Raw genomic sequence first — 19,674 nt, forward strand, 5'->3', positions numbered from 1 at the left:
ACAGTAAAAGGTGAAAAGGGAGCAGGGAGAATAAAAATGGATAAAACAAAATCCCAGAAGAAAAAGGTAAGGAATGGGTCAGAAACATGGGCTGATAGGGTTGCTTTGAAAAAAAGAAGGACAACTCATCTCAGGAGACTAGAAGGAGAAATAAATATTGATGTGAGAAGTTAGGGATAGAGATTTGGGGAGTTCATGCCTAAGGCCCTAATTTTCATAATGAAGAATAAGAGTCAGCTGCTGAGAAATCAGCTACTAGATAGGAAATTTGAAGAGTAAAATTTGGTGGAAGTTCAAAATATTTGCTGAGGGGAATGCAAAATAAAAGACTAATCAAAAGCATTGACAGTCTAATGGAGATTAAATGCACTTTACCATTTGCAGGGGCACCAATGGGCACATTTATGTGATTTTCCTCCAACAGTACTTAGCCATCCCCTAGTGGAGGAACAAGGAAAAGCAGACCATAGCACTGATCCAAAATTGCCAGTTTAGCGAGTGGGAGGAAAAAAAAAAGGTGCACAGAAGGTAAAAGTTTAGATGAACAGTAATGGAGAATTTCGACAATGGGGTCCAAGCCAGGTAGAGAAGGGAAAGTAATCTACATGCAGTTTAACTGGCACAGGACTCAGTGCTTACCTCTGAGCACTATAAGTTATTAACATAGTCTAAGCTTTCATTGGCTTTTGTCCTAGATAATCCCATTAAATCGGGTTTCCCATATCCTATATTTGTCCTAACAAGGAATGCCTGCAACTAACTTTGAAATGCACAAAACATAAGATGAACATAATGTACAAACAGATGGATAGACGTGTGATAGACGTGTGATAAAACAAGTATAGTAAAATGTTCAATTGCCAAAATCAAAATATTCACTAATGTACCACCTAGTATCACCCTGTCTGACACACTTCAGAAACCTCTGCCACAAAGAATTCTGTCCTGAAATACAGGCAAAAAGAATCAAACACAAACAAGAAGTAAACAGCTGTAGCCCCAGTGGTAAAGACTAGAAAGTATGTGTGTGAGAAGAAGCATAGGCTCTAGAACAGCACTGTCCAGGACTTTCTGTGATGGCAGAAATGTTCTATAATCCATGCTGTGAAATATGGTAACTACTAGCTATCTGTCGCTATTGCGCCCTTGAAATGTGGCTAGTGTGACTGTGAAATTTTGAGTTTTATTAACTTCTTTTATTGAGGTATAATTCACATATAACATTATATTGGTTTCAGGTGTACAACATAATGATTCACTATTTGTATATATTGCAAAACGATCACAATAAGTTTAGTTAACATCCATCACCATACATAAATATATTTTTTTCTTGTGATGAGAACTTTTAAGATCTACTCTTTTAGCAATTTTCAAATATACAATACAGTATTATTAACTATAGTCACCATGCTGTATGTTATATCCCCATGACTTATTTATTTTATAACTGGAAGTTTGTACCTTTTGACCCCCTTCACCCATGTTTCATGGACCCCAACCCCCCCACCTCTGGCAACCACCAATCTGTTCTCTGTATCTATAAGTTCGATTTTTTTTTAGATTCCACATAGAAGTGAGATCATACGGTATTTGTTTTTCTCTGTCTGAATTATTTCACTTAGTACAACACCCTCATTTATGCTGTCACAAATGGTAAGATCTTGTTCTTTTTTATGGCTTAATAATATTCCACTGTGTGTGTGTGTGTGTGTGTGTGTGTATATATATATATATATATATATATATATATATATATATACACACTACATATTCTTTATCCATTCATCTATCAGTAGACACTTAAGTTGTTTCCATGTCTGAGTTTTATTAACTTTTAATTAATTTAAATTGATATAACCACATGTGGATAGTGGCTGCCGTATCAGAGAGTGTAGCAGTAGATTCATATACCCCTGGGTTCAAGTCCTGGATCCACCACTGATCCAAGTTACTTTATTTCTCTGATTCTTGGTTTATCCTTATATAAAATGAGAATAGCAATAGCACCTACCAATTCATGTGGATTAAATGAGATAAGCAAATAAAGCATGAAGCACAATCCTATGCATATAGCAAACACTTAAAAAAATTAATGTTTATTATTCCTACTAAATGGGATCTAAGAGATCAAGGGCTACCATCTGTTTTGCTGACCATTCTATCCCCAGTGTCTAGTACAAGTGCCCCAGCATAAAAGACATCCAATAAACATTTTTTGTTGAATGTTTTTGCAGTCACAAGCCTCTACATTTATTCCTATTAAATTTCATATTAAGTCCATTGCTCCAACCTGTAGAGGTCTTTTTGAATCCTAATGTCATTTAATATATTTGATATCCTTTTCAGTATCTTCTGAAATTTTGATAAACAAACATATCACCTATATATTAATCTGAGACATTAATAAAAATGGTAACCAGAGACCTATATCATTAGTTCTATCATTCTTTCGTTTATCACCATTCATTAACTGGTAGTAGTTGAGTACAGACATTCAATTTAGCTTCATTTTCATTCTAGCAATATATCTCCATCTTGTCCACAAAGGTAATAAGTATGAGAATCTTTTTATAAAGATTAGATTATGCCAATATGTCCTTCATCGAAACTACTCTTAAAGAGAACTTAAAAAACAACTTTGCACTCACCCTTCAATAGCTGGGGATCTATCAGGACGAGTACTTCCTCGAGATCTGTATCTCCGAGTCATTGGCAGCCGTGGAGGCCGACTTGGTCCCCAGAAGTCAGTGTGAGTTTGGTGACCCCTCTCATTGGCTCTGTTATCTTGGTCCAGTGGATTGCTACTTAGAAATGGTCTAAAATCTTGGAAAAACATCGCGTGGTCCAAATGGTCCCAGAGCTAGTAAAAAACCAGAAATAAACCATGTTACTGGTTTAAAGAACAGGGGAAAGAGGAAACAGGAAGAAGAAATACTGAAAAAAGAGGGGAATAACTTTTAACACTTCAAAATTCAGCAGCTCCAAACTTAAAAGTATATGTTTCCCCAATTTCATGAAGGAGAAAAGAGGTCTTTAAAGCGCATGCATAGGGGAAAAAAACTTACATATTGAGAAACTAATTTCCTTCATATAGAAACAACAAGCCAATGGCTGGACCCTTTCCTTCACACTGAGCTCATATCCACATGCTTCTGACCAATTTCCCCTTCTGAAATAAAAACATGAGCCAAAGGTGATCATGGACTTCTGTCCTAAGCATAATCTATCATTTAGATCAACCCTATAACTTTGTGTTTTGTCACAACTAAGATTTAAATAACATGGATGGATGTATGTACACACTTGTAAAAAAGCATCATCACCACAAAGTGGAGACAGATATCTTTATAAAATACTTCTCTTATCTAGAAGCTGTCAAAGCTGTGCCAAGGCAGTGCAGGAATGTCTGATAAGACCATTCTGTTGTACATACTTTTATTTTATTACTAAAAGGGGAGAGGGAGGAGGGTTGTGTGTGTGGGGGGATGTTTATTGGATTTGGCAGAGGAACTACTAAGCCAAGAATGAATGGAAAAAACAAATCACCTCTTAATTAATTTAAATTTTATTTTCTACACATCAGATATTTCAAGAGTTCCACAGAATACGACTTATTTCACTCCATCCAGTCAAGTATATATCCTTGTCATATCCTAGTCTTTTTGTTCTGTTTTAACGTTTTAAATCAAACAGAAAAAAATTATTTGATGTATATATAGTAACAGGGACAAAAATTGCTCAGTATATGATCTTAGGCCTTAAAATCCTCACAGCCCCTCCACTCCAGACCAATCCTTTCTTCCACAGACCCATACTAATAACAGCCTCCTCTAGAAACACTCAGAGAAAGGGTTAGCAGCCCAGTTGCACATTAAGCTAAGGTGATTCCAGAACTCACTCTAGTCTCAATCTACCATCCAATAACGTGTCAAATCAATTCTCAAAGTTAGGGAGTTTGTTTAGGTTTGTCAATAATATTGTTATTTTTTTGCTAATCTTTCCAGTTTACAATTTTCTTCCTGATTTTCAAAGATGCTTCCTCCCTTTTTAACTAAAAAATACACAATAAATACATTATTATAAACATGCAAACATAGTAGAATATAAAATATAAAGTGCAATATAGTCTCTATACACTCAGCAGTGACCAACCCCCACCCCTGATTCTACTCCCCTACCCAGATGCTAATTTGCTGTGTAGAATTCCAGATCTTTAAATATCTGTGTGTGTGTGTGTATGTGTGTCTATACACACACAGGTTTTGTAAAAAAATATATATATACACACACACATACATTCATTCATTCATTCATTCAACAAATACTTTTTGAGCATGTACTATGTCCCAACCAATCACTTTCTGGGAACTGTTAGGATACAGCAGTGAACAAAATGTTAAGAACAAAATGTTAAGAACAAAAATGAAATGAATTTCATTTTCAAGTGGGAAGAGACAGACACTCTCCCTCCCTCCAAAAACAAAGGGAAAGGAAACTGCATATGTTAGATAGGGACAAATGCTGTGGAGGAAAAAAAGGCTTGTCTTGACTCAGAACACACAAAGTCATATTATTCTTCTCAACAGCAGCATGGCACAGGTGTTTAATATTTTATATACTCTTTAACATTTTTTATTATAATATATAGTATGTGATACATGAAAAATAACACAATAAATGTAACCATCTCTTAGCTCACATCACCAAAGCCACTGAAATTCTCTGTGTGTCCCTCCTCCCCCAATGTCCAGAGGTAACAATTACTCCCAATTTTTTGTTTATCATTCCCTTGCTTTTCTTTATAGTTTTACTACAAATGTACACATCCCTAAATAATATGTGCCTTATGAATTATAAAAGTACCTTACATGTTGATATATTAATTTCCACACACACTTTATGCCACACTTTTAAAAATCTTTTCTCCTCTCAATAAATATCTGGATTGTTTCCAGTTTTTGGCTATTACAGCCAGTGTGAACATTCTTATATATGTCTTCAGCTGCAGAGACAGAAGAGTCTCTCTAACAGTGGTCTGTACAACTTCATATGGTCTATAGATCTTCAACTTTACTAGGTAAAGACAAATTGTTTTCCCAAGTGGCTGTACCAAATTTATACATCCACCAAGAGTATTTAAGACTTTCCATTGTACCAAATCCTGGCAAGCACTTGATATCATAGGACTTTTTTTTTTTTTTTAGTTTTTAACCAATCTGCTGGACAGAGAGTGATATCTCATTGTGATGTTTTTGTTTTTGTTTGTTTTGTTTTCTGGTTCTGAGGTATAAGAATCAATAGGAGGGTTTATTTAAAATGCATGTCCTTTGGCCCTACTTCAGAAAGCCTGAAGGACTCACTTTAGCATTTCTTGTATAGAAGGTCTATTAGTAATGAACTCTCTCAGCTATTGTTTATCTGGAAGGTCTTAATTTCTCCTTCATTCTTAAAGGATAGTTTTGCTGGATTTAGAATTCTTGGCTGGCAGTTTTTTTCTTTCAGCCCTTTAAATATGTCATCCCATTGCTTTCTAGCCTTCAATATTAACCCAATCTTGAATTCTAAGGACAAACACAATGTGGCTTATAATATTTTGCTGGATTCTATTTCTGTCGTTTTAGGTGAACACCATGTTCATGAGTGAATTGGCCTATAAATTTCCTTTGGTGTACTATCCTTGTCTGGTTTTGGTATCGGGTTATACTAGCCCCATAAAATATACCAAGAAGCATTCCTTCTCTTTCATATGAACATTCTATAGCATAGAAAGAGAATTTCTGGGTATAAGCATTTTAAATTTTGCTAGACAGCATCAAACTACCCACCAAAAGGCCATACTAATTTATACTCCTACCAGAGTACAAGAGCTTACATTCTCCCATACTCTTGTCAACATTGTTAAAAAATTTAATTCTAGTATCGAATTTGAAGAGCAAAAAATAATACACACACTAAAAACATCAATAAGATTTCTCTACATACTAGCAAGGTAAAGCACCTTTTCATTTTAACTGCCATTTGTACTTCTTATCATATCAGACTTACTTCCCTTTGCTTTCTAGTGACATCCTCTATCTGTTAGAAATACTGGTTTCTAGTCTGAAAAGTGGTCTATGACGCAAAGTTTTTCTTGACCCAAAATTCCAAAGTAAATAAAACATTTAAAAATCCAAAACTATACTTGCCTTGAATGAGTGAAAAAGTATAAGCAGCACCCTTATTGTTCTCCATCATCTATCTTAATTAGGTAAAAGAAATTACGATTCCCTTATTACATGAATCAAGTTCCACAATGTTTGCTCACAGAAAAGATTTCTCAAAGCAATCATTATTTTCATTATAATTAATTTAAAAAGCAAATATTTGAAAATTTTGACTAGAGGAAAAATCAAGCACCAAGATCATAATATCAATAATCTGCATTGATAATTACATAAATTGTTATCACATCTAATACATGTAAAAACTCTCAAGGAACTCAAGCTTAGAAGCAGCTTCAACACTGGCATGAAGCATTTTGCTACTTGTTTGGAAACTGCAAATCAGTGCAAACTAATAGTAACAGTCGATGTATTTGTACCAAACCAATAGTGTACCCTGACCATAGAACACAGGATAAAAAAGCATACCACACAAATTTATACCAAATCAACACGAAGGATAAGAATAGCTTCATGTCCTTTGCCTCTGAGCAGACTTAGACAAGCATAAGAGAAAACAATAGCTCAAACAACAAAACTGGGTATTCAGGGCATGGCTTACATAAGCAAAAACAAATGGAGAACCCTACCATAAAGTTTTGGTGAAACATTCAGAAGAATCACAGGGACAGTTTATTTGACAAGTTTTGTCTTGAAAAACTGAAAATGTTACTCAATGAAGGTAGAGACAATGCTCCTGAATATATGTGGTCTGAAATATTTATTTCAATATAAAAAATAGGAGGGACAATAGCTTCCATTTAGTAGAATTTGCTATAAACTAATCACAATCACATCAGCACCTCTTAAAATATTAAGATCTGTTCCCCAAAAAGTTAAACTAAGTTACCATATGACCCAGCAATTTCACTCCTAGTTATATGCCCAAGAGAAATAAAAACATATGTTCACACAAAAATTTGTACACAAATATTCACAGCAGCATTATTCATAACAGCTAAAAAGTGTAAACAAGGGGCTGGCCCAGTGGCATAGTGGTTAAGTTCTCACACTCCACTTTGGTGGCCCAGGGTTCGCAGGTTTGAATCCTGGGTGCAGACCTACGCACCCCTCATCAAGCCATGCTGTGGCGGCATCCCATATACAAAATAGAGGAAGATGGGTACAGACATTAGCTCAGGGCTAATCTTCCTCAGCAAAAAAGAGGAAGATTGGCAAGGGATGTTAGCTCAGGGCTGATCTTCCTCAGCAAAAAAAAAAATGTAAACAACCCAACTGTCCATCTACTAAGTGGATAAATGTAGTATATCCATACAATGAAATATCATGCAGCCATAAAAAAAGAATGAAGTACTGATACATGCTACAACATGGATGAACCTTGAAAACATTATGGTAAGTGAAAGAAGTCAGTCACAAAAGTCATATATTGTATGATTCCATTTATATTAAATGTCCTAAATAGGCAAATCCATAGAGACAGAAAATAGATTGGTGGTTGCCTAGGGCTGGGGCAACTGGGGAGAAAAAAGGAGTGACTAATAATGGGTACAGGGTTTCTTTTTGGGGTAATGAAAAAGTTCTAGAATTAGACAGTGGTGATGTGCAACTTTGTGAATATACTAAAATGGCCAAATTGTACACTTTAAAAGGGTAAATTATATGGTATGTGAATTGTATCTCAAAAAATATTATGGCCTACAGAGATGAGTCAATTGAGGGTGAATAACTTCAAAATTATTAACCTTAGAAATGCAATTTTGAAAAAGTTCACAATTTTATAAAACTAAATCAAGATAAGGAACATACCCACCACTTCCAAACATTTCCTAGTGCCCTTTGGTAATCCCTCCCTCCCGCCCTGCCCCTGCCCCCAAGCAACCACTGATCTTTCTGTGGTTTGCATTTTCTAGAACTTCATGTAAAGAGAATCATATTGTATGTACTCTTAATTTGTCTGGCTTCTTTTACTAAGCTTAATTATTTTGAGATTCATCCATATTTTTACATGTATCAGTGCTTTATGCTGAGCAGTACTCCATACACTTTATATTACTGAGTAATATTCCGTAGTATGGATATACCACAATTTGTTTATCCATCCACCTGTTGATGGACATTTGGGTTGTTTCTAATTTCTGGCTGTTACAAATAAAGTTGCTGTGAACATGTGTGTACATATGTACATGTGCCGGATGTATGCTTTCTTTTCTCTTGGGTAAATACTTAGAGGAGCGGTATGGCTGGATCATATGGCAGGTGTATTTTTATCTTTTTTAAAAAACAGCTAGCCTGTTTTCTAAAGTGGATGTATCATTTTTATATTCAATTTCAGTTGCTCTACAGCCTCACCAAGGGTGAGGCATTTGCATTTCCCTCATGCCTAATGACACTGAGCATTTTTTTTGCATGTTTATTTGCCATCTGTATATCTTCTATGGTAAAGCAAATTGTTCAAATCTTCTGCCATTTTCTAAAAAATGGGTTGTTTTCTTACTATTCCATTTTAAGAGTTCTTTATAGTTTGGATACAAGTCCTTTATCAGATAAATGATTTGAAAATATTTTTCTCCCAGTCTGTGGACTTGTTTTCTCATTGTCATGAAGAAAAGCAGAAGTTTTTAATTTTGGTGAAGTCCAATTTATCAACTTTTTTTTTTATGGATCATGCTTTTGGTATCACATCTAACAAATCTTTACCCAACCCAAGATCACAAAGGTTTTCTCCTAAGTTTACTTCTTCAAGTTTTGTGAAGTTTTTTTACATTTAGGTCTATTATTCATCTAGAGTTAATTTCTGTATATGGTTTAAAGTACATATCCAAGGTCATATTTTTGTACTGTGCATATCCAATTGTTTCGGCACCATTTGTTTACCTTTTTCTCCTGGACTGCCTTTGCACCTTTGTCAAAATCAGTTGTCCATAGGGTGAGGGTCTGTTTCTAGACTCTCTATTCTGTTCTTTTGATCTATCTATCTTGATGGCAATACCACAGTTGTCTTTTTTTTTTTTTTTTGGTGAGGAAGATCAGCCCTGAGCTAATATCCATGCCAATCCTCCTCTTTTTTGCTGAACAAGACCAGCCCTGAGCTAACATCTATTACCAATCCTCCTTTTTTTTTTCTTTTTCCCTTTTTCTCCCCAAAGCCCCAGTAGATAGTTGTATGTCATAGATGCACATCCTTCTAGTTGCTGTATGTGGGACACCGCCTCAGCACAGCCAGATAAGCGGTGCGTCAGTGCACGCCCGGGATCCGAACCGGGGCCGCCCATAGTGGAGCACATGCACTTGACCGCTAAGCCACGGGCCGGCCCCTACCACAGTCTTGATTACTGTAGATTTATAATAAGTCTTGAAATCAGGTAGCATTAGTCCTCCAACTTTTTTCTTTTTTTTTTTCTTCTTTTTCAAAGTTGTCGTAGCTATTCTAACGTACTTTGTATTTCCATATGAATTTTAGAATCTGCTTGTCAATTTCTATAAAAAAGCTGACTGGGATCTTGAATGGAATTATACTGAATCTATAAAGGACATCATAACAATATTAAGTCTCCTGACCCATGAGCAGGATATATTTCTCCATTTATTTAGGTGTTCTTTAATTTCTCTAAGTAATTTTTGTAGTTCTCCACGTTCAGGTCTTATATATCTTTTCTGAAATTTGTAGTATTTCACGTTTTTATGCTATTGTAAATATTATTTTTTAAAATTTCAATTTCCAATTGTTCATTGGTAATATGCAGAAATATTATTGATTTTTGTATGTTTTTCTCATATCCTGCAACCTTGCTAAATTCACTAGTTCTAATAGCTTTTTTATAGATTTCACCAGATTTTCTACATAAAAGACTGTGTCAACTGTGAATAGACACTTTTACTTCCTCCTTTTCAATCTGGATGCCACTTATGTCTGTCTGCCTCTCTCTACCTTTCCATCCTCCCCTATTACACTGGCTAGAATCTCGAGTACAATGTTGTACACAAGTGGTGAGGGTGGACATTGTGGTCTTGTTCCTGATCTTAGCTGGAAAACATCAGTCTTTCACCATTAATTATATTGTTAGTTGTAGGTTTTTAGTTGATTCTCTTTGTCAGATTAAGACAGTTCCCATCTATTTCTAGTTTGCTAAGAGTTTTTATCACCAACTGACGTTCGATTTTGTCAAATGCTTTATTTGCATCTATTGAGATGATCGCATGGTTATTTTTTAGTGTTACTATGGTGAATTACATTGGTTGATTTTCAAACGTTGAACTCACCTTGCATTCTTGGGATAAATGCCACTTGATCATGATGCATAACCCTTCTCATATATTATTGGGCTCTATTTGCTAAAATTTTGTTCTATTTTTGCATCTATGTTCATGAGGGGATACTGGTCCATAGTTTTCCTTTCTTGTAATGTCTCTGTCAGGTTTGAGGGCCTAAGTTATTTTTATTTTTTAGAATTATATTTTTAAAAAGTGTTTCGACACAATTATTTAACAAATCCACCAACATAATAAAACCAATTTTTTGGTAAATAAATTTCCAAAAAATTAGATAATTTGTATTATTTTTAGTGTACCTTTCACACTCAAAATATCCCATTTTGGAAGATAAATTATAGGGTTATTATATGGTTATCCCAGCTGTAGAAGCGTTATACCTTTAAACTGCCATTGGCAGCAGAGTTAAATGGCATTACATTAGCTGCTCCAAATACCTCTTTATCTTATTTTGAACTGCATGTGGACCCAAGAGAAGTTTTTGGGTAGGCTAACTCTTCTTCCATGGGTTTAGATACTGGAAATCTAGACTATATCTTCATCCAGAGAAAGGTAGTAGCTTTTATTAGTAAATAGATAAAGAAGCACAAGGATCCCATGTACCAGGAAAATAAAGCTTCTACTTAGAAGTAAATGGAAGGTTGAATAAAATTATTGCTAAGAGAGCAATTTAAAAGATCCGTACTTTAAAAGGTCTGTCTCTTGGAAATAGATTTGATCAATAAATTAAGGAAAAATTACACTAGTTTTCAAAAAAGAATAATAAGCATTAGAGTGACTATCGGGAGCAGTGGATACTGAAGGAAAATAAAAACAGTGCTCATCCTCAAATCACCTCAGGGTTGCCTGGACTATAAGGCTCAAAAGTAAATGGATATTAAGAGGTTTATAATGTGTTGGCTGGGCAAGAAAGGGCCCTCAAAAAAAATTCTCAAGACTGTGGCTGCCACTATGGCAAATTCCTAAATTTTACAGAAGTATAGTGCATTCAAATGCCATTCACAAACAAAAAATATGATGTACAATCCCCCACGACCACCTCCCCACTCCCCATAAATAATCTCTCGAAAGGCATCTTTTCCCAAATGAGTTTAAATTTTTTAAAATCTTATTCATTTATTTTATTTTTTTCCCCCAAAGCCCCAGTAGGTAGTTGTATGTCTTAGCTGCACATCCTTCTAGCTGCTGTATGTGGGACGCAGCCTCAGCATGGCCAGAGAAGCGGTGCGTCGGTGCGCGCCCGGGATCCGAACCCGGGCCACCAGCAGCAGAGCGCGAGCACTTAACCTCTAAGCCACGGGGCCAGCCCCAAATGAGTTGAAATTCACAGACTGTGGTCTCTGGGCAACTGGCACTCACCGAACAGAAAACTAGTAAGGCTGACACCAAGAACGTTTTCTGTTTTACCCTTCTTCCTTTAGTTACCACTGAGTTTGTACTGTGGTCTTTGCTTGGCAACAGTATTATGGGTCTGAATAGTGTGTACTGAATTACCGAAACATAGTTACTCTTTGAGCAACTGCTGAGGAGCTCAGTTTTACCTGACATTTCCAAACTGATTGGACTCGAAGCAGGAACTGTGAAATGAGCTCTTATCTCTTCATACTAAAAAGTGAGACACATCAAAGATGTGGTTGAATTAATTCAACCTTTAAGATCCAATCCAGGCTGCAACTGCTCAAACTACCTGCTATCTGAGTATAAGCCCTCTGCCTGAGACTGAGAAGAATAGCACATAGGTAAAGGATAGTTTACCTAGGGAAGAATGGTTTGAAATCTTTAACTTTTTTTTACTAGGTTGAATAATTTAAAGTTGCCATTTTTGTAGGTCAAAAACAGTATAATATCGACAATTTTATTTAGTTCAATTTAATTTAACTTTATATTGTTCTTGATTATTTTAGAGCCTTCTCCACAGGTCCCAGGAGCACACACAAAAGAGCATGAGTTGGTATTGGAGAAGTCTTCATGAAGGTAGAAGCAAAACTGCCCTTACAGATTACTGATCTCCTTCCCCTACCACCACAGTTACTACTCCCAGACCCCTGCTGACTACAGGCTTAAATTAGTTAACCCAAAGGTGAAGAGGAAGAATCAGATCTCTCATTTCCACTTCTGACCGCTTCATTCATTCCTCATTACTCTTCCCTACTAGAGGAGTGATGTATCTGATTGGTGAGTGGCAAGAGCCTAACATCTGCTGATGCACATTCCTCCAATGGATGGGGTTCATGTACTAGGAAGCTGCACAAATGCAAAAAAAAAAGTGGTTCTGAGTATGTATGCCTTGCTCTGCAGCCTCTAATTCTCAGGTGGGTCATCCTGTATAGACTTAGGATGTCCATTTGGCCACAGATCAACTGTGTTCTCCAATTCAGTTGAATAAAAACTAAATTTTTATTTCCATCTGTCTGGCTTCTGTGTTTTCTCAACATGTTCTAGACTCAGAGGTGGAAGGAAGAGGTACAACCAAGGATCAACCATCACATATAACCAGACATGTTTAACAAAGGGTAACACTTTAATAAATATAGTACAGACATAAAAGAATATGAAGTCATAAAATATATAATTTTTATAACTATGGAGAGACAACAAAAAAAATTTATGACATAATCCTAAGTAAATTTTAAAAAGCAGAAATACAATATGGCATACTTTATGATTGCACCTGAAAACAGTTATGAATCATGCGTGTGAGAAACGGAAAGTATTATGCAAAAAACAAAGCTAAAATAAGGTAATGAGAATATAGGAGATTTTTTTCATTTTTAAAAAATCTTCTAATGTTGTTATAATATCTTTCAGTGTCTATGCCTCAGGACAAAATCTGAAAGGAATATATGGAGAAACAGAGCTCGTAGAATAGTGGGACTCCAGATACTTTTTAATATCTTTTTTATTGCCATTATAATGCTGCATATGTACCAAAACAAATTTCATTTAAATAAATATAAATCAGACTGCTCAGAGTGCCCTGCCCTCTTGTGCATACCTGGGAGCTCTTTTTCCAGAAAGCCATCTATCTTATTTTCTGCAAATCTGAGGCAGCAGCCACAGCCACCCCTACACTGAAGTGATCCACTCAGGTAAGCTGAGACTCTCAGATCAGATGTCTCACTGGCATCAGGTCATGGTCAAAAGCTTTCAAGTAATCAATGAAACCCTCAGGTAGCCACGGGCTCAATTCCCCCAGGTTATGATCTGGGAACTCAGTCTAGCAACATCCAATCTCTCTACAAACTGCTAGCAACATTTTTAGATTCACTCTCCACTGACCGTCACACATTCCTCAAACACAGCTCCCATTTAACTGGCAACTCTCCTTCTACCCTCACTCCTTCCTCATCCACTCTATCTGCACACCCCAGATCCACTTAAAAAAAAAACAAAAAAAAACAGATTTTGTTAGAAATTTTGCTTGGGCTAAGCCTCTTCTAATATATCTAGAACTTTAAGAACTCAACTATTAGTAAATATTAATTATAGAAATAACTTCTTCCCTGTACAAGCAACTCTGGCTAAAGAGAAAGAGCAAAATTGAGTATAAGCCTTTGCTGAAATTACCAACTAAAATATGAAAAAGAAAAATAACTTTGGTTTCTATATATAATTTTCTTTCTAAGTTTTTTCTTATAGCCTGTGAATACTATCTTGAGATAGTTTTTCTCACCTCTTTGCTTTGAATACTATCTTGAGATAGTTTTTCTCACCTCTGCTTATCTAAATTCCACCTATCCTTTAAGGCTCCAGTACTTGAACCCTTGTTTTACCTTCTCCATGAAGGAGTTTTACCATCTCCATGAAATCTTAATAATTGCTAAAATTTAATAAGCACTCACTATATGACAAGCACACTGGCCTATACACCTGGCATGTATTTAATCCTCACAACGACCCTACAAGGTAGGTATTATTATTTTCCCCAATTTACAGACAAAGAAACAGAGGCACAGAGAGAGTCTAAGTAATTTTGCCCAGGTTACATAGTCGTAAGTGGTAGATTCAGGATTTGAACTCAGGCAATCTGGCTCCAGGCATATAACTATGTCATTTGACCTCTCTTCCTACAGACTTTAGTCTTCCCAAAGATTGCAGCCCACAGAATCTATCCCTTCTACTGTGCTTGTTACATACAACTCACAATAAGTCTATTATACTCTCTGTACACTCTTTCTTGTTTTATTTGTTTCATACATGTTTGCACTTGCTCCCCAACTAAATTATAAGATCCTTGCAGACAAGGCAACCAGGACATTTGCTTCTTGCCCCTACTTCTAACAGAGTGCTGTGTATAAATGCACTCAACTATATAATTCTTAGCTGATTTTTTAAAATTCCTGCCAACTTCTGTAATATTTTAAAGACACTTTTTTCTATTTTTTAAATGCAAAATATCATTTAAAAAGGAGAAAACTGAACTATTCAGGCATGATAAGGGAATTCTACAGAGGGAAAACTGAGCATAATCATGCCCTTGCTAAAAACCCTAAAGAATGTGAAGTCACAGGCTATGATTCAGCAAAATTACTTTAACACCTGAAGAATAGCTCACGCCATCAGTGTCAGATTTAGCATTACTTAAGTTAGGAAACTAACTACATATATTTATTTTTCTTCTTAATGCATCTCCTCCTGGTGAGTCATATCTACAAAACTGACAGACCAATGTATTTCCATTGCCTAAAAGAGAACTAACACTTAAGGAAAATCAGATGAAGTTTCTTCCATATATGCATAATCAGTAAGTGACAAATCTGTGTTATCAGGAATAGCACACACAGGAGAAAAAACATACTAAAATCAGAAAGGCTTCCGGGCCTGACAAGCAGAATAAATTTTGAATAATGTTTTTCAATCCATCAAAAAGAGAAAATAAAAATGGAAGTTCAAAGACGTGAGATCTGTCTTGAACCACACTCGAATCAATCCATGTAACAAGGCAGTTCACAGTTAATCAAAAAACTTAATACTGGTTTATTAAAAAGTACTACCACAGACCCTAAGTAAAAAAAAATATCCTTAATAAAACAAGACTATTACTCAAATATTTCACCAAGTTTCTTGACTATAAATCTAACAACATAAAAATCCGGAGAGCTACAGGTCTTAAGATAATTTTCACAGGATAAAAGACAGAAGTTTAGGATTTTATGGGCTTCCAATTGAACACTAATTTTCAAATACACTGCTAATACAGTTTTAATTTACCCCCAAATAAATACCAAAAAATTCTGCTAGCTCTCTAGGCACTTGAGCTATCTCTAGAAAAGGCTAACGTGATCCTGAAACACAAAGAAATTCTGATTATGGGATTTAACTCTTTTTTTTTCTTTTAGCATCTGTTAGCTTTCTAGAGCCAAGAAAGTTCTGTGCCAACAGAAGCAAAGCAACCCAGTGTTTTTTGTAGGCTGAGCTGGTCTGTCCCTTATGGGCTATGGTCTCTAAATGATTAAAAACAAGGAGTACTTAAATGCCACTAAATTGCACACTTAAAAATGGTTAAAAAAAAAAACTAAATGAGATTTTAAGTCAATGGATAAAATGAAAAAAGAAAAATATTCTCAATTTAATATAAAATGATATTCAAGGATGCAGACTAATGCCTTATTTTCAAATCATAGTTAAGATTTTTTTCCCCAAAAAATACGGATACTGCATTACATAAAGAACTAGAAATTAATTATAGGCCCCATCTTGAGATCTGGAAGGCAAGTAAATATCTTATCCTTAATCTGACTCCCTAATTCCAATTATACCAAACTACCATGATCATCAGAGGTAATGTCTAGAAACGAGTACCTCCATATAAAGTTGAAGACTGTGCCTCATTGTGAGTACAATTACAACTCATCCTGGCCCGCTCTTTACTCATCTGTCATGCCACTAAGCAGAGTCTGCAACACTTGTTATTTCAAAAACAACACAACCTTTTTATTCTCACACCATACACATAATAAAGAAGCAGAAAACAGAACTGAAAACACCACCAGGTTTAAAACAGCACAGCTCAAGTCTATTTCTCTCTCCTAATCAAGGGTTTACCAAAAGTAACATGCCAAAGCCCCAGCTATAGAAAACACAAATCTTTCTAAGGGCTACTCTTGCCCACATTTTTCTTATACAGTCTGATATTTTGCTGTGCTGGGAAGTGAAAAATCTGTCATGATTTTAACACCCACCCACTACCTAAAGGATCCCTACAGCCAAAGGAAAACTCACCTCTGCAAAATGTGTTGATGTGCTATTGTCTATCCGGCTGCCACCACCACCTAAAAAACTGAAGAGAAAAAGGAATGAGTAGTGATTCTATTCCCAGGAACAAGCCTCCCTCCCAGAAGCTAAATATAGAATGATACATTGAGAACAAAGCCCAATAAGGAAAAATAACTCATCCCAACACGACACCTACAAAGGAAATTATGAAGAACTGGCATGTGGATTAATCTATGAAAAATATTATAACAAACTACAAAATCAAGAAGAAATCAAGTGAAAAATGGGAAGAGGGGCCACCACAGAGAAGGAAGAAGGACCCACAGCCAGCAATGCAATTCAAATTTGACCTAGCAAAAGAAGAAAAACAAATATTTCTTCTCAAACAGGTTAAGAAATAAAATAAGATTCTCAAAATAATGTTTCACTAAAAAACCATTCAACCACCAGTTGGATACAACATTTGAGACTTGGGAATGATCAAATGGAGTAATGCAAGGGGTCTGGTACTTTATTTAGCACATTATAAAAGGGCTCAATAAATATTTTTTTCTTCTTCTGATAGTTCATCCTATTCTTTAATTATCCTACCCATCCTTCAGGGCCCATCTCAAACGTTACCTCCTCCATTAAGTCTTTTCTGAACTCATCAACCAAATGAGAGTCCTCCACACCCCTCTGCACTGACTGATTCTAAATTCTACCTTGCATTACAAATATGTAGAATTTGTCTCATCCATTAAGAAATTTAGAAATTCAGAGGGTAAAGATTATATTTAATAATACCACAAATATATGTAGAATGTCAGACATTATACAGAGCACTCATCACTTTGAAAACCCTGCAATGCCATATCCTATAATGAATACATTGAATATATTTTATAACTTGAAAATAAAAGTTGTTGAATTACCATCACACGTGAAAACAATAAAATAACTACATATTCCCAAAGACCAGGGAGGAATATTAGATCCCACTGTCCCCATGAAATTTGCAAAGAAGAGAGGAAACTGGCTAACACTTTGGGGGAAAGGAGGTAGAAAGAATCAAGAACTGCCGGATACCACTTTTACTTCAAGAGACACATGTAAGCACACAAACATGTACACACACTCACTCCACAAACTACTACAAACAGCTTTCATTTTCAGAATTACAGTACCAATCCAGGCATTGCACTGAGCTCACTGAGGAAACAAACACACCCTGGTTAGTCTGGATCCAAAAGCGAAAAAGCAAAGCTAATGCCATTCTCTATGCAATCATTCTCAGGCCTTATTCTCTGATTAGAAATGATTTAACATCTGTATTTGTTTCAGAAGTTAAAAATGCTTTTGTAAAAAACACTTCAAAAGCAGAACAAGCCCAAAAGCACTGGTACATCTATGCTACATAAATAAATAATTGAACTACCACTGTGTATCCAATTTATTGCTCAAACCTCCACAGGCTTCCAAGGCTCTTTGCTGCCTTTACTACACGGTTTCATGGATTCAAATATCCTTGGTAATTAAAGCTATCAACTCTATCTTTTGGGGGTTCTGCTGCCCCTGAAACTCCCTCAGCATTCCCTTTGCTTAAAATGCCATTGTATTTTAAGTGATAGGGCTAATCATAAAGAAGGGATAATAAAAACAACCCCATTGTTCTGAGAAATGTTACAAAGCTTAAGCAAACTTACAAGATATCCCTCTAGATGAATGTCTAATAGCAAATGGGGCCCATTATCCAATATTTACATGCAAGGACTTCCTCTCCTTAATTTTTATCATCCATTACTTACTACTCTAATTGCTAAGTATTCAAATCAACAAATGTTTATCAACTTTACCGAAGGGAATACCATGCTACCTCGAAGACACTGATTCTAAGAAAGCATTTCTGCAACTATTTAAAACACTGATCTTTCCAAAGACATAATCTTTGCATTTGAGTATTTGCTACCAATAGCATCTGTAGAGGGCAACCTTAGACCTACAAAGGCACAAATAAAAGAATTAAGTTAAGTGAGAGCAGGATCCATAGAATTCGTAGTTCCCTGCTAGAAAAGATTCATCTTGCAGTTAATCACTATCCTCATTTATAACTATACTTTATATACAAGGCTAAAGAAACCAGGATTACTATTTAAAAACTCAGAAAAAAATAAACCCATTAATTGCCCCTCAATTACCAATATGCTCTTTATTTAACACGTGCAGAGCAGAAGTGCTTGAAGTATTTGATGCCATTATAATAGCACAAATAAAAAGCTATCCCAAGTTAGCATGCCATCGACACAAAACTGCTAATTTTGCTGTCATGCTAATCTTACAGGTTTAGAGTTGGTATTGTGTTATTTAAAACCAAGATTATTAGAATCAACATTTAAGTGTTTGTACCAAACTACATCCCATGCCATATACTGCCCCAGAAGCTTCAGTTCACTTCTACATATAATCACCAATCATTAATAAAGTTAAACTAATGGTACATACTGTAAAGTGTGTAGTTTTTCCTGGTTGTGGAAGGGACCTTCAACTTTAGATTCTGCCAATAGCAACAGTAAAGGAATTATTTACTGCCATTAAAATGCTCAGGTAACTCAGAGATTAAAAGAAGCTTCAGATTACAGATTCTTTTTATCCAGTTAGTACTTCTTTAACCGTCTAACCAATGTTTAACCAGATAGCCACAAAAGAACAAATGTGCCATCATATTTAGTCAAAAAAGGCCATGCTATCAATGCTATTCTACTTTTTAAGTTTTTACAGTTTTATTCATATTAACCAAGAAGTAATATATAATATTGTCACTTTCAGAAATATTTCTTTTTATACCTTTAGTAAGACCAATGAGAGCCAATTTCAAGCATTACAAACCCAAATATTAACATTACAGTGGCAAGATGGTGTAAGTTGGACTGCAATAATCCTAATAAGAACAAGGGATCCAAGGCTTCCTCAAAGCAGAGTAATAACTCAGTTTCCCTGGCTAGAACAGCCTGTTGACCTTGTTAGATATCTTTGAGAAGTGGCT

The 19,674-nt window shown here is 35.6% G+C and overlaps 1 protein-coding gene across 2 annotated transcripts in view; it reads right to left on the minus strand.

Moving 5' to 3' along the window:
* Positions 1 to 19,674, minus strand: part of RNF115 (ring finger protein 115) — a 68,117-nt gene that overhangs the window by 27,733 nt on the left and 20,710 nt on the right. The window contains exons 2-4 of one of the 2 annotated variants that reach the window (XM_058538980.1): positions 19,134 to 19,185; positions 16,659 to 16,716; positions 2,652 to 2,863 (exon numbers count right to left, since the gene is read on the minus strand). In XM_058538980.1, coding sequence (XP_058394963.1) covers positions 2,652 to 2,863; positions 16,659 to 16,716; positions 19,134 to 19,185 — 322 coding nt within the window. The remainder of the gene's footprint in view (positions 1 to 2,651; positions 2,864 to 16,658; positions 16,717 to 19,133; positions 19,186 to 19,674) is intronic. The other variant, XM_058538979.1, reaches the window with a different exon arrangement.

The sequence above is a fragment of the Diceros bicornis genome, chromosome 4, assembly GCF_020826845.1.
Source record: "Diceros bicornis minor isolate mBicDic1 chromosome 4, mDicBic1.mat.cur, whole genome shotgun sequence".
NCBI classification, from domain to species: domain Eukaryota; kingdom Metazoa; phylum Chordata; class Mammalia; order Perissodactyla; family Rhinocerotidae; genus Diceros; species Diceros bicornis.